The sequence below is a fragment of the Ranitomeya imitator genome, chromosome 7, assembly GCF_032444005.1.
Source record: "Ranitomeya imitator isolate aRanImi1 chromosome 7, aRanImi1.pri, whole genome shotgun sequence".
In the NCBI taxonomy this organism is placed as follows: Eukaryota; Metazoa; Chordata; class Amphibia; order Anura; family Dendrobatidae; genus Ranitomeya; species Ranitomeya imitator.
Window position 1 is genome coordinate 122,150,916 of NC_091288.1, and position 19,241 is coordinate 122,170,156.

Sequence of the window (19,241 nt, forward strand, 5' to 3'; positions counted from 1 at the left end):
TTTTCTTGTTTTTTGTGTAAAATTTCGTTGTTGGCTTACAAAGACATTTCTTTGAGAAATGTGTAGCATAACCAATTACCCATCACGGCCACTAGATGGCAGAATATCATATTAATTATTCTGGGATAACATTTCTCTTTGTGCATTTCTATCAGTTTTATTTATGCTTTTATAACACAACATGTTTGATATTGTTAATTTGATTCGGGGATAACACATGTTTATAAAAATAACGCTATAGCAAGCGGTAATGTCAAATTCTGAAAATAGCCATTTTATATTGAATTACTAACATTTTTCTATTTTAGCGCTGACACAGCCACATATATTATTCCAGCTTTCTTTAATTCTGCATTATTTTATCACATGATGAAAATAGTCATTTTATATTGAATTATTGCAGCTCGCGGCGCGTTACCACTGGACTCGTTTCTCAATTAATTTCCCAGCTGGCGACGCTATCTATAATTCTGCGTATACCTTAGGCGTGTATTTACATGGCAGTGTAATTATTTCTCACAATAAAACAGCATCTCAAATTTTAAGTTAGCTAACAGCATAATGATGACAAATGCATCTTTGCGGAATCTGATAACGACACGATGAACAAAGGACGGACCCTGACAAATACACACAACACACAACACGCACATATTATGAAAAATGACAACCATTGTATGCGATTTAAAAGACTTTAGTTAGATTTATCAGGGGTGATTTAGTTTGAAAGCACGCAGCTCCTCGGTAATGTCAGGTGTTGGACATGCATTTAACAGTCTTTCATATGTATCGCAGAAAGATTTTAGTTCCATCTGTGCGAGTTTGCTTTGAGCGTACTGCGCAGACATGTCAGTAAACATTTTGACATGGTCAGCATCCCACGAAGGACGACCTGTGTAAGGTGTATGTACAGCAACTTTCTGCTTTCTACCTACACGGCGTCGGGATACGGCTCGTTTCTTTAGAGGTAATACAGGGGCAAAAACGCTAGAAGAGCCTGCAAGAGCAGTATCTGCAGATTGCACAGTCTGGCACACAGGTATATTGAGGGGCTCTGTGGGTGACCACATACCCTCGGAGAGCTGTTCAATTTCTCTGTTTTCAGGCGTAACTTGTGGTATGACGCCTGTGCTATTGGCGGGCCGAGTTATGCGGGGCCTAGCGTTCGGCGCTGCACGTTTCTCTCTTGAAATGTTCGTATATTTCTGATGTGAAATCTTGGGGCTTGGATTCCCGGGTTGTTTTGGTGCAGTGTAGCATTCATCACGATCCACAACACAGATGGGCGAGAGAGATGTTGTTCGCACCGCCGTATTAGGTCTTTGTGGTTGATTCTCTTCAGCGTCGTAATTACGCCGGTGCAAAACTCGTTGCTGAAGAGGCGACGTATCTAAAAGAAAAGATACAAGTGGCGGTTAGCCGCGAAACGGCGCAAAATTGGAAAAGCTAAACGGCGACGCATAGCTATGATCATGCGTAATATTTGAAAAGTTAATGGGGACAGGTACCCATGAAATCATTGTAACAATATTTACATAAACCTGTATAGAGCAGTCCAGATATATACTTACAAGTATGAAGCGGGAATTGTCCCACATCAGCTCCTGGTTTAACGGGCGGCGCAATGCTCAAACTCGCAGAGGCGGGAATATTCTCTTTTTCAAGCTGTATTTTCCGGGCAACTAGATTAGCGGGTGTAAGTAAAAATATAACGATTAGCGAACACAGAATTGATTTTCTACACAAAACTGCAGCGGTGAGACGAATATATATATATATATATATATATATATATATATATATATATATTCAAAAATGAATTTTCTGACAGTTAGCTAGCAGCTGTAAGTAAATATGAGTATTACACAAAAGTGAGAATCGACTGTATTTCAAGTGAACAGATACCTTTTCTATTCTTGAAACATCGGCGTAACGAGTTGCCGCGTCTTTTAGGAGCATCGGGTTTCGCTGAAGTTGCAGGGTTCTTGACATCTATGATCTCCACGTCTGAACCCAGCGTATCGCGTGGTTCGGGAACACACCAGTTTTCAGCCATATCGTCAGATGTCTCCGTGTCAGTATCTGTATGAGAAATTGCGCGTAGTTTGTGTTTACATACAAAGGATTAAAGCAACTGATATAGTATAATATAGTTTTACGGTATAAACATATTTGCGGTGTAAATTAATATAGCAAGACTTATGCCGCTATATATTAATAATTCAGTATTATATTGGTGGCTACCGCTATTATTTGTTTTATTAATTTAATCATATATTTATTATGACATAATTTGTGTAATACAATAGTTAATAGATGCTATAGTTTTACGCCATAAACAGTATATATTAACATAGATAATATATATATATATATATATATTTAGCTTTCTTACATGTGATACATGAAAGATAAATATCTTTGTACCGTGTTACAATGACATTTTTCCCTATCTAAAAGCAAAAAGGTGCTCCTAATTACCCATGATGAGATGAAGAGCAGGCCCATTATCGGCTATCGGCGCCACGGCTTCAATGCGCGCATAATTCTGCGTTATGAAATTATTGCGCCAATCGGGCGACATACACGGCTCTTAAATAAGAAAGAATGCATGAATATATAATTAATATAATTTACTTATAATATAATGACACAATCAGAATGAGTCAATACTCATTCTGATTGTGTCATTATATTATAAGTAAATTATATTAATTATATATTCATGCATTCTTTCTTATTTAAGAGCCGTGTATGTCGCCCGATTGGCGCAATAATTTCATAACGCAGAATTATGCGCGCATTGAAGCCGTGGCGCCGATAGCCGATAATGGGCCTGCTCTTCATCTCATCATGGGTAATTAGGAGCACCTTTTTGCTTTTAGATAGGGAAAAATGTCATTGTAACACGGTACAAAGATATTTATCTTTCATGTATCACATGTAAGAAAGCTAATATATATATATATATATATATATATATATATATTATCTATGTTAATATATACTGTTTATGGCGTAAAACTATAGCATCTATTAACTATTGTATTACACAAATTATGTCATAATAAATATATGATTAAATTAATAAAACAAATAATAGCGGTAGCCACCAATATAATACTGAATTATTAATATATAGCGGCATAAGTCTTGCTATATTAATTTACACCGCAAATATGTTTATACCGTAAAACTATATTATACTATATCAGTTGCTTTAATCCTTTGTATGTAAACACAAACTACGCGCAATTTCTCATACAGATACTGACACGGAGACATCTGACGATATGGCTGAAAACTGGTGTGTTCCCGAACCACGCGATACGCTGGGTTCAGACGTGGAGATCATAGATGTCAAGAACCCTGCAACTTCATCGAAACCCGATGCTCCTAAAAGACGCGGCAACTCGTTACGCCGATGTTTCAAGAATAGAAAAGGTATCTGTTCACTTGAAATACAGTCGATTCTCACTTTTGTGTAATACTCATATTTACTTACAGCTGCTAGCTAACTGTCAGAAAATTCATTTTTGAATATATATATATATATATATATATATATATTCGTCTCACCGCTGCAGTTTTGTGTAGAAAATCAATTCTGTGTTCGCTAATCGTTATATTTTTACTTACACCCGCTAATCTAGTTGCCCGGAAAATACAGCTTGAAAAAGAGAATATTCCCGCCTCTGCGAGTTTGAGCATTGCGCCGCCCGTTAAACCAGGAGCTGATGTGGGACAATTCCCGCTTCATACTTGTAAGTATATATCTGGACTGCTCTATACAGGTTTATGTAAATATTGTTACAATGATTTCATGGGTACCTGTCCCCATTAACTTTTCAAATATTACGCATGATCATAGCTATGCGTCGCCGTTTAGCTTTTCCAATTTTGCGCCGTTTCGCGGCTAACCGCCACTTGTATCTTTTCTTTTAGATACGTCGCCTCTTCAGCAACGAGTTTTGCACCGGCGTAATTACGACGCTGAAGAGAATCAACCACAAAGACCTAATACGGCGGTGCGAACAACATCTCTCTCGCCCATCTGTGTTGTGGATCGTGATGAATGCTACGCTGCACCAAAACAACCCGGGAATCCAAGCCCCAAGATTTCACATCAGAAATATACGAACATTTCAAGAGAGAAACGTGCAGCGCCGAACGCTAGGCCCCGCATAACTCGGCCCGCCAATAGCACAGGCGTCATACCACAAGTTACGCCTGAAAACAGAGAAATTGAACAGCTCTCCGAGGGTATGTGGTCACCCACAGAGCCCCTCAATATACCTGTGTGCCAGACTGTGCAATCTGCAGATACTGCTCTTGCAGGCTCTTCTAGCGTTTTTGCCCCTGTATTACCTCTAAAGAAACGAGCCGTATCCCGACGCCGTGTAGGTAGAAAGCAGAAAGTTGCTGTACATACACCTTACACAGGTCGTCCTTCGTGGGATGCTGACCATGTCAAAATGTTTACTGACATGTCTGCGCAGTACGCTCAAAGCAAACTCGCACAGATGGAACTAAAATCTTTCTGCGATACATATGAAAGACTGTTAAATGCATGTCCAACACCTGACATTACCGAGGAGCTGCGTGCTTTCAAACTAAATCACCCCTGATAAATCTAACTAAAGTCTTTTAAATCACATACAATGGTTGTCATTTTTCATAATATGTGCGTGTTGTGTGTTGTGTGTATTTGTCAGGGTCCGTCCTTTGTTCATCGTGTCGTTATCAGATTCCGCAAAGATGCATTTGTCATCATTATGCTGTTAGCTAACTTAAAATTTGAGATGCTGTTTTTTTGTTGGAAATAATTACACTGCCATGTAAATACACGCTTAAGGTATACGCAGAATTATAGATAGCGTCGCCAGCTGGGAAATTAATTGAGAAACGAGTCCAGTGGTAACGCGCCGCGAGCTGCAATAATTCAATATAAAATGACTATTTTCATCATGTGATAAAATAATGCAGAATTAAAGAAAGCTGGAATAATATATGTGGCTGTGTCAGCGCTAAAATAGAAAAATGTTAGTAATTCAATATAAAATGGCTATTTTCAGAATTTGACATTACCGCTTGCTATAGCGTTATTTTTATAAACATGTGTTATCCCCGAATCAAATTAACAATATCAAACATGTTGTGTTATAAAAGCATAAATAAAACTGATAGAAATGCACAAAGAGAAATGTTATCCCAGAATAATTAATATGATATTCTGCCATCTAGTGGCCGTGATGGGTAATTGGTTATGCTACACATTTCTCAAAGAAATGTCTTTGTAAGCCAACAACGAAATTTTACACAAAAAACAAGAAAAACAGTAATACATGTGCAGCAGTAACTTAAAATGTGTTCCCAGAATCAAATTACCAATATCAAACATGTTGTGTTATAAATGCATGAATAAAACTGATAGAAATGCACAAAGAGTGCAGAAGTGTTATTTCTATAAAGATATATTGCCCGGTTTCTTATATATGTCCAGTTATTTTCAACAAAACAAGGATAGAGTCAAATTATAGACAGCACATCCAAAGTGCATAAAGATAATAACATAAATAAGTCCTAAATGTCTATTTCTTGTGTGTGTGTGTGTGCTGTATGTGTTGTGTGTGTGTGTGGTTCTGTGTGTTTGTTGTGTGTGGTTCTGTGTTGTGTGCGTGTGTGTGTGTGTGTGTTTGTGCCTGTCTGACCGCGATTTTACACAAAAACATTAAAAGTCTGTATATGTTAGATGTCTTTGTATAAAAAGGAGTCAAATTATAGGCAGCACAGGCACCTGTAAAATTAATAGTGTAAAATTAATATGTGCTAAAATAATGTAGAATTAATGAAAGCTGTAATAATATATGGGAATGTGTCACTTTTATATTCGTATAAAACACAACGCTTCTTACATGACAATCAAACAACAAAAACAAATGAAAGGTGTTATAAACCATGTGTAAAATAAATACACGACTAGGCTATATTTATAAACATGTGTTACCCCAGAATCAAGGCCACAATAACTTTTCTTTAAGCCGCTGACCCGCAGTTGGAACTAAAATCTTTCTGCGATACATATGAAAGACTGTTAAATGCGTGTCCAACACCTGACAATACCGAGGAGCTGCGTGCTTTCAAACTAAATCACCCCTGATAAATCTAACTAAAGTCTTTTAAATCACATACAATGGTTGTCATTTTTCATAATATGTGCGTGTTGTGTGCTGTGTGTATTTGTGTGTGTGTGTGAGTTCTGTATGTGTTGCGTGTTCTTTACAGAACCATAAACTTATAATAGCAAAATGTTGATGCCGACAGCCGCACACAGATGTATTTTTGCATTATTTCACAGTGCCTGATGAGTACCGGATGCATGGTTGGTTGAGAAGCGCCCGTGGGTGCAGAAGTGTTTGTGGCCCGCATATTAATAAAGCACAAAAAATCCCTGACCTATGTGGTCAGCATATTAATAAAGTGCAAAAAACATGATAACATAAGTCCTAAATGCCTAATAACCGCATATTAATAAAGTGCAAAAACATGATAACATAAGTCCTAAATGCCTAATAATCGCATATTAATCATAAATAAGTTCTAAATGTCTATTTCTTGTGTGTGTTGTATGTTAATAAAGTGCAAAAATCACTGACCTATGTGGCCCGCATATTAATAAAGTGCAAAAATCCCTGACCTATGTGGTCAGCATATTAATAAAGTGCAAAAAACATGATAACATAAGTCCTAAATGACTAATAACCGCATATTAATAAAGTGCAAAAAAAAAAAAATCCCTGACCTATGACAAAAAGCTAATATAATATAAACCAAAGATATAAAAAGAATGCTGAATTTTTACTAAACAGGTTGCTGCAGAATAAAAATGTCACAGCATGGAATAATAATGCTGAATTTATTTTCAAAGGATATTAGTAAGGCCGCGCACCAATAAATGATTTTACAATATTGTGTTATAAATCCCTTATAAATGAGAATGTGTTATAAATATCATATAAAAGTTGTGCAATTAATGTGTGATAAAATAATGTAGAATTAAAGAACGCCGAAATAATATCTGCGTATGCTGCAGCGCTAAAAGTTGTACATTTGTTTCTTACGTGTTTTGGTGCAGCCAAGAAGATTTTTTATGCAGATTTTATATAAAATGCGGGCGAAAATAGTTAATATTGGTGTATTTTCATACTTGTTCATCGTGTCGTTATCAGATACCGCAATGATGCATTTGTCAGCATCATGCTGTTAGCTATAACATGTGAAAACTCTGGCTGTAGTTTATAAGATGTAAAATGAGAATACTTTTCACATAACAGGATGTAGGATTGCATACAGAAACACCAGCTCTATTCACTATATGGATACACTGTGAATAAAATATAAAAAGAAATACTGATATAATATGAGAATACTTTTCACATAACAGGATGTAGGATTGCATACAGAAACACCAAAATGCCCCGCAGATAACCTTCAGGTACAATACATGTACAAACAAACAAAGCTGCCTCTTCTGTTTGTGAAAATAAACATTTATGGGGTACGCAAATACAAGGATGTAGGATTGCATACAGAAACACCAAAATGCCCCGCAGATAACCTTCAGGTACAATACATGTACAAACAAAAAAAGCTGCCTCTTCTGTTTGTGAAAATAAACATTTACGGGGTACGCAAATACAACAACAATTGACCTAGGTGTTATAAACCTCTGACCCACAGTTAACCTAAACATTTAGGTAATGTTCACCATTTAGTTAGTGTTCAGTAGAGAAACATTTTAGCAATCAGAAACACCAGCCCTATTCACTATATGGATACACTGTGAATAAAATATAAAAAGAAATACTGATATAATAATCACTGTAGCAAAATACTGTGATAACAATATCAAAATGCAACAAATTAAAATATATCAAACGATATCAAAAGGGGAAATCAAACAAGGAGGGACAGCTGGATACCAGCCGTCAGACAAGGGGAGGGGAGGGGTTACACACTTTGATACACTTTGATAGGGGCGGGGCACCTGTCAGATTGAGTTTGACGGATCATGGCTATTATACACTACTTACCTGTCTCAGGACAGGGGGAATAGAGGACTCTGCAGGAAGCTTCAGGCAGTAGGGACCCCATATGCAGCAAGCGCTAGTTGGAAAGGCTCACGAACCTCTGCTGGAACAAGGGAACCCTCCATTACCACTGGGCCGGTCGGGCCATACCATTGTTGTAGCTGTTTGCGTTCTGACCCAATGTCAGGTATGCCAGATCACCAGTGAGGCCAAATCAGGAGGTTATGCCCTTCATTTACCAGCGCGCTTGGAGAAAAAGGAAATCGCACACGGATTGTGAGCAAAGTCACTTTTTCTGATGTAATGAAGCAAGAGGTAGTATTTTATACCATTTACAACAAATGTAACTCTCAATGTAATTCATGTAGCCCTCCCCCCTGTTACCCCGGGTCATGCTGACCTTTATTTCCCACGTACCCAGAACATGCTGTTGGCTGACTATTGAAAACATGTAAAATAAAACGTTTAAAATCCTTGAATCATAGACTACAAGACTACTGTATCATGAGAACAAATTCTAAACACATTCTAGCAATTAAAGGCAAAAGGCAATTAAAGTCAAATTATTAACCCTTCTATATCACCATCATCAGTGCCTGGTACCCTGTACTGTGGCCTGCTAACTACAGTAAACCAGGTAAAGACTTACAACTTGTGTCCTTTGCTCATTTTACCGGCCTACACCATCATCGCCATACAATTCAGGACCTCTGGGGATCCCGTTTTACCTGTGGGAAGCGTTACCATCATTGCTGCAACAACATCCCCCAGAAGACCCCTTTAATGTAGTGTCGGTCCCACTATTGACCGAACATCACAGGTGGCGTCACTACAGACACATAACCATTTTTCCCTTATAAGATCTTCCCCCTTTTACATGGGCGCCCATGGCCACGGACCTGGTCGCCACCGTGACATCCCCCTGTGAACACCGGACCTGGTACCAGGTATCCCACGGCCCTGGCGGGTGACTCATATGTTATGTGGTCTCAAACATGTTAATAAAAGTCTAGATAATCAGTACAAACTAAGCCTCTTATTATCTAAATCAGCTTTGTCTTTCAAAAAACATTTTGTTAGAATAACACAGGTTTCTATCTTATAATTTGTATTATGTATAAAACACTGTGATGTAAAAAGATTTTCTGCTATATTATCAGTATTTAACCTTCGTCAGGCTGCATAATTTTACAACGTTAACAGGCTGCAGAGGTACAATTGTACCTTCATATATACCTCCACTGTGATATTTGGCCAATATATTCTGGACCAAAACTGCAGAGATGTCACGAAATTTCAGCCCTGTATGGCTTTTCGAAAAAAGTTATTGCAATTTTAAAACGGAATAGTTACAATTGTACCTAGTCAGCCAGACGAAGGTTAAAGAGAACCTGTCATGAGGATCATGCTAAACTAAACTAGAGGTATGGGCATAATGGTGCTGTTACACTGATTTAATTCGTACCTTCAGTGTAAAAATTCCACAGCCTAGTTTTTGCTAAATTATCATTAGAAGTTTTGATGCAATATGCTTTTGTTGTATCGGGGTAGGCCTGTGGGTATGGTCTCTGGCTTTGTCACACCCCTCCACTGCCTCTGAAGTCCATGTTATCTTATTGTTTTACATTTCGCGGTAACCCAGTCTTAACCACGGGTTGAACTTGTACACATTAATCTCGCTGTGTGGCTTCAGTAAAATGGTGCTGATGGCAGTTCATGCACTGATTGAGAGCTTGGCTCCTCATTGATGACATCAGAAGCTGAGGAGAGGCTGTGGCAAACTCGAAGAACCGTTCCACAGTCTTGCCCCACAGTCCCACCTGATGCACAAATAGCTTATTGCACCAAAACTTCTAATGATAATTAAAAAACAATCAGGCTGTGGATTTCTACACTGAAGGTACCTATTAAATCAGTATAAAAGCACCATTATACCCTTACCTTTAATCATGAATTATTCTGATGACAGGTTCTCTTTAATGATTGAGCTGAGCTTAAATTTTGTTTAAAGAGCTATTCTCATCTTTAAAAATCATGACGTATAACGAGGATATTCCATCTCTGTATGATTTACCTCCAGCGATCCTAAAAATGAAGAAGATATTTAGCTCTGCATAACCTTCAATGTTTGGTTCAGCACTCCATACCTGTTAATGTTTTTGCTGTATGGCGGCATCCTGGCCTCCCAGCTGCTCAGGAAAAACAGGATGTGCAGCACTAAATCACTCCTGCACCCCTTCATTCTCAGGATTGATGGAGGTTCTAGAAGTTTAACCCTTTCATCATAAAGTTTTAGAACTAAATTCTAGTTCATAAAGTGAACGTTGTCCAGTAGTTTACATTCTATTTTAGTTTACAAGTATGTTGGAATAACCACATTTACAACACTATCTGTAGATAATAACTATTCAGGATGTTTGGGAAAATACACACTAAAAAGGTTGTCCACTACTAGGACAACCCCTTCTCATTCCTCATGTGTGGCCCTGTTAAAATAAAAACACCTTTTAAAGGGATTTATCCAAATACTTTTTGTCCTATAATGAACACAGTAGAAATGAAATTACATAGATTACATACTGTACCATTCTTAAAATCGGGCTTCAAATTTACCATGTATTAAGCAGTGCTAAAGATACAATATTCAGCTGAAGTATTTCATCTATGTGCATTGCTTCTCATCTAGGGATCTCCAGGTTTCCGTGGGCCCCCAGGTAGCAATGGAGTACCAGGTGAAAAGGTAAGTCAATGCTGTATTAGATAGATAGATAGATAGATAGATAGATAGATAGATAGATAGATAGATAGATAGATAGATTTTTATTTTTAATTATCTCCAACTATATTTCCTTTATGCACTTAGGGGCCTGGAGGAGAACGTGGACCAGCTGGTAGTCCTGGACCTAGAGGAATTGCTGGCGAACCAGGAAGAGATGGAGGTCCAGGCTTACCTGGAATGAGGGTCGGTATTTTTCTATATCTATCTATCTATCTATCTATCTATCAATCATATAACGGTGGGAGCATCACTCTGTCTGTCCAAAGCCTTTATAGACTGCGCAAGCGCGAAGCACTGCGCCTGTGCAGTCTGGACCAGAGTGACGCAGCCGAACTTACGTATTCCCCCCAATATACCGGCCATGGGGGCTCCACACACCTGTGTATCCCCATAATATAGCGGCCATGGGGGCTCCGTGCTCTGCAGCTCCGGTCAGGGTAGATGTAGAACCCAGCGGAGCTCAAGGACCTTCGATGATGTCAAAAGCATGTGACCAGAAACTCGAGTGGCGGAGTAAGCCCTCGCTGTGCTGGCTGCAGGGGTGCTGTATCCATTATAGCCAGCACCGCACTCAGGCAGTAAGTACAGCCACACTCAGCCGCACTCACACAGTACAGCCACACTCAGCCGCACTCACACAGTACAGCCACACTCGCCCGCACTCACACAGTACAGCCAAACTCGCCCGCACTCACACAGTACAGCCACACTCAGCTTCACTCACACAGTACAGCCACACTCACACAGTACAGCCACATGCAGTACAGCCACACTCAGCCACATGCAGTACAGCCACACTCAGCCGCACTCACACAGTACAGCCACACTCACACAGTACAGCCACACTCAGGCGCATTCACACAGTACAGCCACACTCAGCCGCACTCACACAGTACAGCCACACTCACACAGTACAACCACACTCATGCAGTACAGCCACAGTCACGCAGTACAGCCACACAGTACAGCCACACTCACACAGTAGAGCCACACTCAGCTGCACTCACACAGTACAGCCACACTCAGCCGCACTCACACAGTACAGCCACACTCACACAGTACTGCCACACTTACACAGTAAAGCCACACTCAGCCACACGCAGTACAGCCACACTCAGCCACACTCACACAATACAGCCATACTCAGCCGCACTCACACAGTACAGCCGCACTCAGCCGCACTCACACATGACCCTGGTATTGTCGAAGCCTCTTGGGAAAGAGGGAGATACCTCCTGCTGACACTCTTTCAATCCCTTACCTTTTCTCCCAACGCGACCACCCGAACCCATTCAACCCAATTAAGACAGAGACAAGAGTTTATTTGGAATTATGTAGGCCACAGCAGCCTGTTTATTAAACAAAACAACAGTTAACAATTAATGTAAAAGCATACATTTCAAAAACTAGGGGAAGTCCTTGGAGCCCACAAGAATCTGGTGATTTTAACCATACCGCGAACATAACTCAAAACCATATTTTACTCCCAGCCATTGTAAACCTGGCTCGGGAGCACCAAAAACCCCACAAGAGGGTTCACTGTTCGCGGTAAAAACGTGAGATCCGACCACCCCTGCCGGAACTCCCCACCACCAATCACCAGATCTGAAACATAATAAACTTCAAAACAGAGGAGCCATATACCGATGGACCCTCCAAACCAATTTCCACCAACTCCAAGGACTCCCCCCAGCCGCCCCTGCCGCAATGACCCAAAAAGAACCATATATGAATACTAGGACTACCCGCTCACCGCGAGTAATGTAACCCCACAGAACCACAAAATAAAGGGCGGGAGGGAGGGATGCTTCTTGTGAAGGTGAGCGGGAACTGACCGGCCCCCACCCCCTGACACTTCACTAACCCCTCTTCCACTAGCCCCCCCCCGCCCCCCTAATGTAATTAACCCCTTCAGCCCCACCCCCTCATCTCCAACCCATTGTCATGCTGGCCTTCGCATAGCTGTGGGGGGAGGGGGCGGCTCACTCCGGCCTGTCCTGTACAGCCGCACTCACACAGTACAGCCACACTCACGCAGTACAGCCACACTCACGCAGTACAGACACACTCATACAGTACAGCCACACACAGTACAGCCACACTCATCCGCACTCACACAGTACAGCCACACTCACACAGTACAGTCACACTTACACAGTACAGCCACACTCCCACAGTACAGCCACAAACACAGTACAGCCACACACAGTACAGCCACACTCAGCCGCACTCACACAGTATAGCCGCACTCACACAGTACAGCCACACTCGCACAGTAGAGCCACACTCAGCCACACTCACACAGTAGAGCCACACTCAGCCGCACTCAAGCAGTAGAGCCACAATCAGCTGCACTCACACAGTACAGCCAAACAGTACAGCCACACTCACTCAGTAAAGCCAAACTCAGCCACACTCACACAGTACAGCCACACTCACACAGTACAGCTACACAGTATAGCCACACTCAGCCGCACACAAACAGTACAGATACACAGTACAGCCACACTCAAACAATACAGACACACTCATACAGTACAGCCACACGCAGTACAGCCACACTCAGCCGCACTCACACAGTACAGCCACACTCACACAGTACAGCCACACTCACACAGTACAGCCACACACAGTAAAGCCACACTCAGCCGCACTCACACAGTACAGCCGCACTCACACAATACAGCCACACTCACACAGTACAGCCACACTCGCACAGTAGAGCCACACCTGCACAGTAGAGCCACACCCGCACAGTAGAGCCACACTCAGCCACACTCAAGCAGTAGAGCCACACTCAGCTGCACTCACACAGTACAGCCACACTCACTAAGTACAGCCACACTCACTCAGTACAGCCACACTCACTCAGTACAGCCACACTCAGCCACACTCACACAGTACAGCCACACTCAGCCGCTCAGCCACACTCACACAGTACAGCCACACTCAGCCGCACTCACACAGTACAGCCACACAGTACAGCCGCACTCACACAGTACAGCCACACAGTACAGCCGCACTCCAACAGTACAGCCACACAGTACAGCCACACTCACGTACTACAGCCACACTCAGCTGCACTCACGCAGTCCAGCCACAATCAGCTGCACTCACCCAGTACAGCCACACTTACGCAGTACAGCCACACTCAGCCGCACTAACACAGTTCAACCACACGCAGTACAGCCACACTCAGCTGCACTTACACAGTACAGCCAAACTCGCACAGTACACAGTTCAGCCACACTCAGCCGCACTCACAAAGTACAGCCACACAGTACAGCCGCACTCACGCAGTACATCCACACTCAGCCGCACTCACACAGTACAGCCACACAGTACAGCCACACTCAGCCGCACTCACACAGTACAGCCGCACTCCAACAGTACAGCCACACAGTACAGCCACACTCACGCACTACAGCCACACTCTATCTGTCATATAACGGTGGGAGCATCACTCTGTCTGTCCGAAGCCTTTATAGACTGCTCAAGCGCGAAGCACTGCGCCTGCGCAGTCTGGACCAGAGTGACGCAGCCGAACTTACTTATCCCCCCCAATATACCGGCCATGGGGGCTCCACACACCTGTGTATACCCATAATATAGCGGCCATGGGGGCTCCGTGCTCTGCAGCTCCGGTCAGGGTAGATGTAGAACCCAGCGGAGCTCCAGGACCTTCGATGATGTCAAAAGCATGTGACCAAAAACGCGAGTGGGCAGAGTAAGCCCTCGCTGTGCTGGCTGCAGGGGTGCTGTATTCATTATAGCCAGCACCGCACTCAGGCAGTAAGTACAGCCACACTCAGCCGCACTCACACAGTACAGCCACACTCGCCCGCACTCACACAGTACAGCCACACTCAGCTTCACTCACACAGTACAGCCACACTCACACAGTACAGCCACACTTACACAGTACAGCCACACTCAGCCACATGCAGTACAGCCACACTCAGCCACATGCAGTACAGCCACACTCAGCCACATGCAGTACAGCCACACTCAGCCGCACTCACAGTACAGCCACACTCACACAGTACAGCAACACTCAGGCGCATTCACACAGTACAGCCACACTCAGCCGCACTCACACAGTACAGCCACACTCACACAGTACAACCACACTCATGCAGTACAGCCACAGTCACGCAGTACAGCCGCACAGTAGAGCCACACTCAGCTGCACTCACACAGTACAGCCACACTCAGCCGCACTCACACAGTACAGCCACACTCACACAGTACTGCCACACTTACACAGTACAGCTACACTCAGCCACACGCAGTACAGCCACACACACAATACAGCCATACTCAGCCGCACTCACACAGTACAGCCGCACTCAGCCGCACTGACACAATACAGCCGCACCCACACAGTACAACCACACTCACGCAGTACAGCCACACTCACGCAGTACAGACACACTCATACAGTATAGCCACACACAGTACAGCCACTCAGCCACACTCACACAGTACAGCCACACTCACACAGTACAGTCACACTTACATAGTACAGCCACACTCCCACAGTACAGCCACACACATAGTACAGCCACACACAGTACAGCCACACTCAGCCGCACTCACACAGTACAGCCACACTCACACAGTACAGCGACACTCGCACAGTAGAGCCACACTCGCACAGTAGAGCCACACTCAGCCGCACTCACACAGTACAGCCACACTCACACAGTACAGCGACACTCGCACAGTAGAGCCACACTCGCACAGTAGAGCCACACTCGCACAGTAGAGCCACACTCAGCCGCACTCACACAGTACAGTCACACTTACACAGTACAGCCACACTCCCACAGTACAGCCACACACACAGTACAGCCACACACAGTACAGCCACACTCAGCCGCACTCACACAGTGCAGCCACACTCACACAGTACAGCCACACTCGCACAGTAGAGCCACACTTGCACAGTAGAGCCACACTCAGCCACACTCACACAGTAGAGCCACACTCAGCCACACTCAAGCAGTAGAGCCACAATCAGCTGCACTCACACAGTACAGCCACACAGTACAGCCACACTCACTCAGTAAAGCCAAACTCAGCCACACTCACACAGTACAGCCACACTCAGCCGCACTCAAACAGTACAGCCACACAGTACAGCCACACTCACACAGTACAGACACACTCATACAGTACAGCCACACGCAGTACAGCCACACTCAGCCGCACTCACACAGTACAGCCACACTCACACAGTACAGCCACACTCACACAGTACAGCCACACTCAGCTGCACTCACACAGTACAGTCACACAGTACAGCCGCACTCACAGTACAGCCACACAGTACAGCCACACTCACACAGTACAGCCACCCTCAGCCACACTCCAACAGTACAGCCAAACAGTACAGCCACACTCACGTACTACAGCCACACTCAGCTGCACTCACGCAGTCCAGCCACAATCAGCTGCACTCACCCAGTACAGCCACACTAACACAGTACAGCCACACTCACGCAGTACAGCCACACTAAGCCGCACTCACACAGTACAGCCACACTCGCACAGTACACAGTTCAGCCACACTCAGCCGCACCCACGCAGTAGAGCCACACTCAGCCAAAATCACGCAGTACATCTACACTCAGCCGCGCTCACAAAGTACAGCCACACAGTACAGCCACACTCACAAAGTAGAGCCACACTCACCCGCACTCACACTGTACAGCCACACAGTACATCCACACTCACACAGTACAGACACACTCATACAGTACAGCCACACGCAGTGCAGCCACACTCAGCCGCACTCACACAGTACAGCCACACTCACACAGTACAGCCACACACAGTACAGCCACACTCAGCCGCACTCACACAGTACAGCCGCACTCACACAATACAGCCACACACACACAATACAGCCACACTCGCACAGTAGAGCCACACCCGCACAGTAGAGCCACACCCGCACAGTAGAGCCACACCCGCACAGTAGAGCCACACTCAGCCACACTCAAGCAGTAGAGCCACAGTCAGCTGCACTCACAGTACAGCCACACAGTACAGCCACACTCACTCAGTACAGCCACACTCACACAGTACAGCCACACTCAGCTGCACTCACACAGTACAGTCACACAGTACAGCCGCACTCACAGTACAGCCACACTCACGCACTACAGCCACACTCAGCTGCACTCACGCAGTCCAGCCACAATCAGCTGCACTCACCCAGTACAGCCACACTCACACAGTACAGCTACACTTATGCAGTACAGCCACACTCAGCCGCACTCACCCATTTCAACCACACGCAGTACAGCCACACTCAGCTGCACTCACACAGTACAGCCACACTCGCACAGTACACAGTTCAGCCGCACTCACCCAGTAGAGCCACACTCAGCCGAAATCACGCAGTACTTCCACACTCAGCCGCACACACAAAGTACAGCCACACAGTACAGCCACACTCAGCCACACTCACACAGTACAGCCGCACTCCCACAGTACAGCCACACAGTACAGCCACACTCACGCACTACAGCCACACTCAGCTGCACTCACGCAGTCCAGCCACAATCAGCTGCACTCACCCAGTACAGCCACACTCACACAGTACAGCCACACTTACGCAGTACAGCCACACTCAGCCGCACTCACACAGTTCAACCACACGCAGTACAGCCACACTCAGCCGCACTCACACAGTACAGCCACACTCGCACAGTACACAGTTCAGCCACACTCAGCCGCACTCACGCAGTAGAGCCACACTCAGCCGAAATCACGCAGTACATCCACACTCAGCCACACTCACAAAGTACAGCCACACTCACACAGTACAGCGACACTCGCACAGTAGAGCCACACTCGCACAGTAGAGCCACACTCAGCCGCACTCACACAGTACAGCCACACTCACACAGTACAGCGACACTCGCACAGTAGAGCCACACTCGCACAGTAGAGCCACACATTTAGCCGCACTCACACAGTACAGTCACACACACAGTACAGCCACACACAGTACAGCCACACTCAGCCGCACTCACACAGTACAGCCACACTCGCACAGTAGAGCCACACTCGCACAGTAGAGCCACACTCGCACAGTAGAGCCACACTCAGCCACACTCGAGCAGTAGAGCCACAATCAGCTGCACTCACACAGTACAGCCACGCAGTACAGCCACACTCACTCAGTAAAGCCAAACTCAGCCACACACACAGTACAGCCACACTCAGCCGCACTCACACAGTACAGCCACACAGTACAGCCACACTCACACAGTACAGACACACTCATACAGTACAGCCACACGCAGTACAGCCACACTCAGCCGCACTCACACAGTACAGCCACACTCACACAGTACAGCCACACTCACACAGTACAGCCACACACAGTACAGCCACACTCAGCCGCACTCACACAATACAGCCACACACACACAATACAGCCACACTCGCAGAGTAGAGCCACACCCGCACAGTAGAGCCACACCCGCACAGTAGAACCACACTCAGCCACACTCAAGCAGTAGAGCCACACTCAGCTGCACTCACACAGTACAGCCACACTCACTAAGTACAGCCACACTCACTCAGTACAGCCACACTCAGCCGCACTCACACAGTACAGCCACACAGTACAGCCGCACTCACAGTACAGCCACACTGTACAGCCACACTCACACAGTACAGCCACACTCAGCCACACTCCAACAGTACAGACACAGTACAGCCACACTCACGTACTACAGCCACACTCAGCTGCACTCACGCAGTACAGCCACAAGCACACAGTACAGCAACACTGACGCAGTACAGCCACACTCAGCTGCACTCACACAGTTCAACCACATGCAGTACAGCCACACTCAGCCGCACTCACACAGTACAGCCACACTCGCACAGTACACAGTTCAGCCACACTCAGCCGCACTCACGCAGTAGAGCCACACTCACCCAAAATCACGCAGTACATCCACACTCAGCCGCACTCACAAAGTACAGACACACAGTACAGCCGCACTCACGCAGTACAGCCACACTCAGCCGCACACACACAGTACAGCCACACAGTGCAGCCACACTCACGCACTACAGCCACACTCAGCTGCACTCACGCAGTCCAGCCACAATCAGCTGCACTCACCCAGTACAGCCACACTAACACAGTACAGCCACACTCACGCAGTACAGCCACACTAAGCCGCACTCACACAGTACAGCCACACTCGCACAGTACACAGTTCAGCCACACTCAGCCGCACCCACGCAGTAGAGCCACACTCAGCCAAAATCACACAGTACATCTACACTCAGCCGCGCTCACAAACTACAGCCACACAGTACAGTCACACTCACAAAGTAGA

The 19,241-nt window shown here is 44.9% G+C and overlaps 1 protein-coding gene across 1 annotated transcript in view; it reads left to right on the forward strand.

The window, feature by feature from the left end:
* COL3A1 (collagen type III alpha 1 chain) overlaps positions 1-19,241 on the forward strand; it is a 335,593-nt gene that overhangs the window by 176,561 nt on the left and 139,791 nt on the right. Inside the window, exons 21-22 of the mRNA XM_069733786.1 lie at positions 10,777-10,830; positions 10,954-11,052. Coding sequence (XP_069589887.1) covers positions 10,777-10,830; positions 10,954-11,052 — 153 coding nt within the window. The remainder of the gene's footprint in view (positions 1-10,776; positions 10,831-10,953; positions 11,053-19,241) is intronic.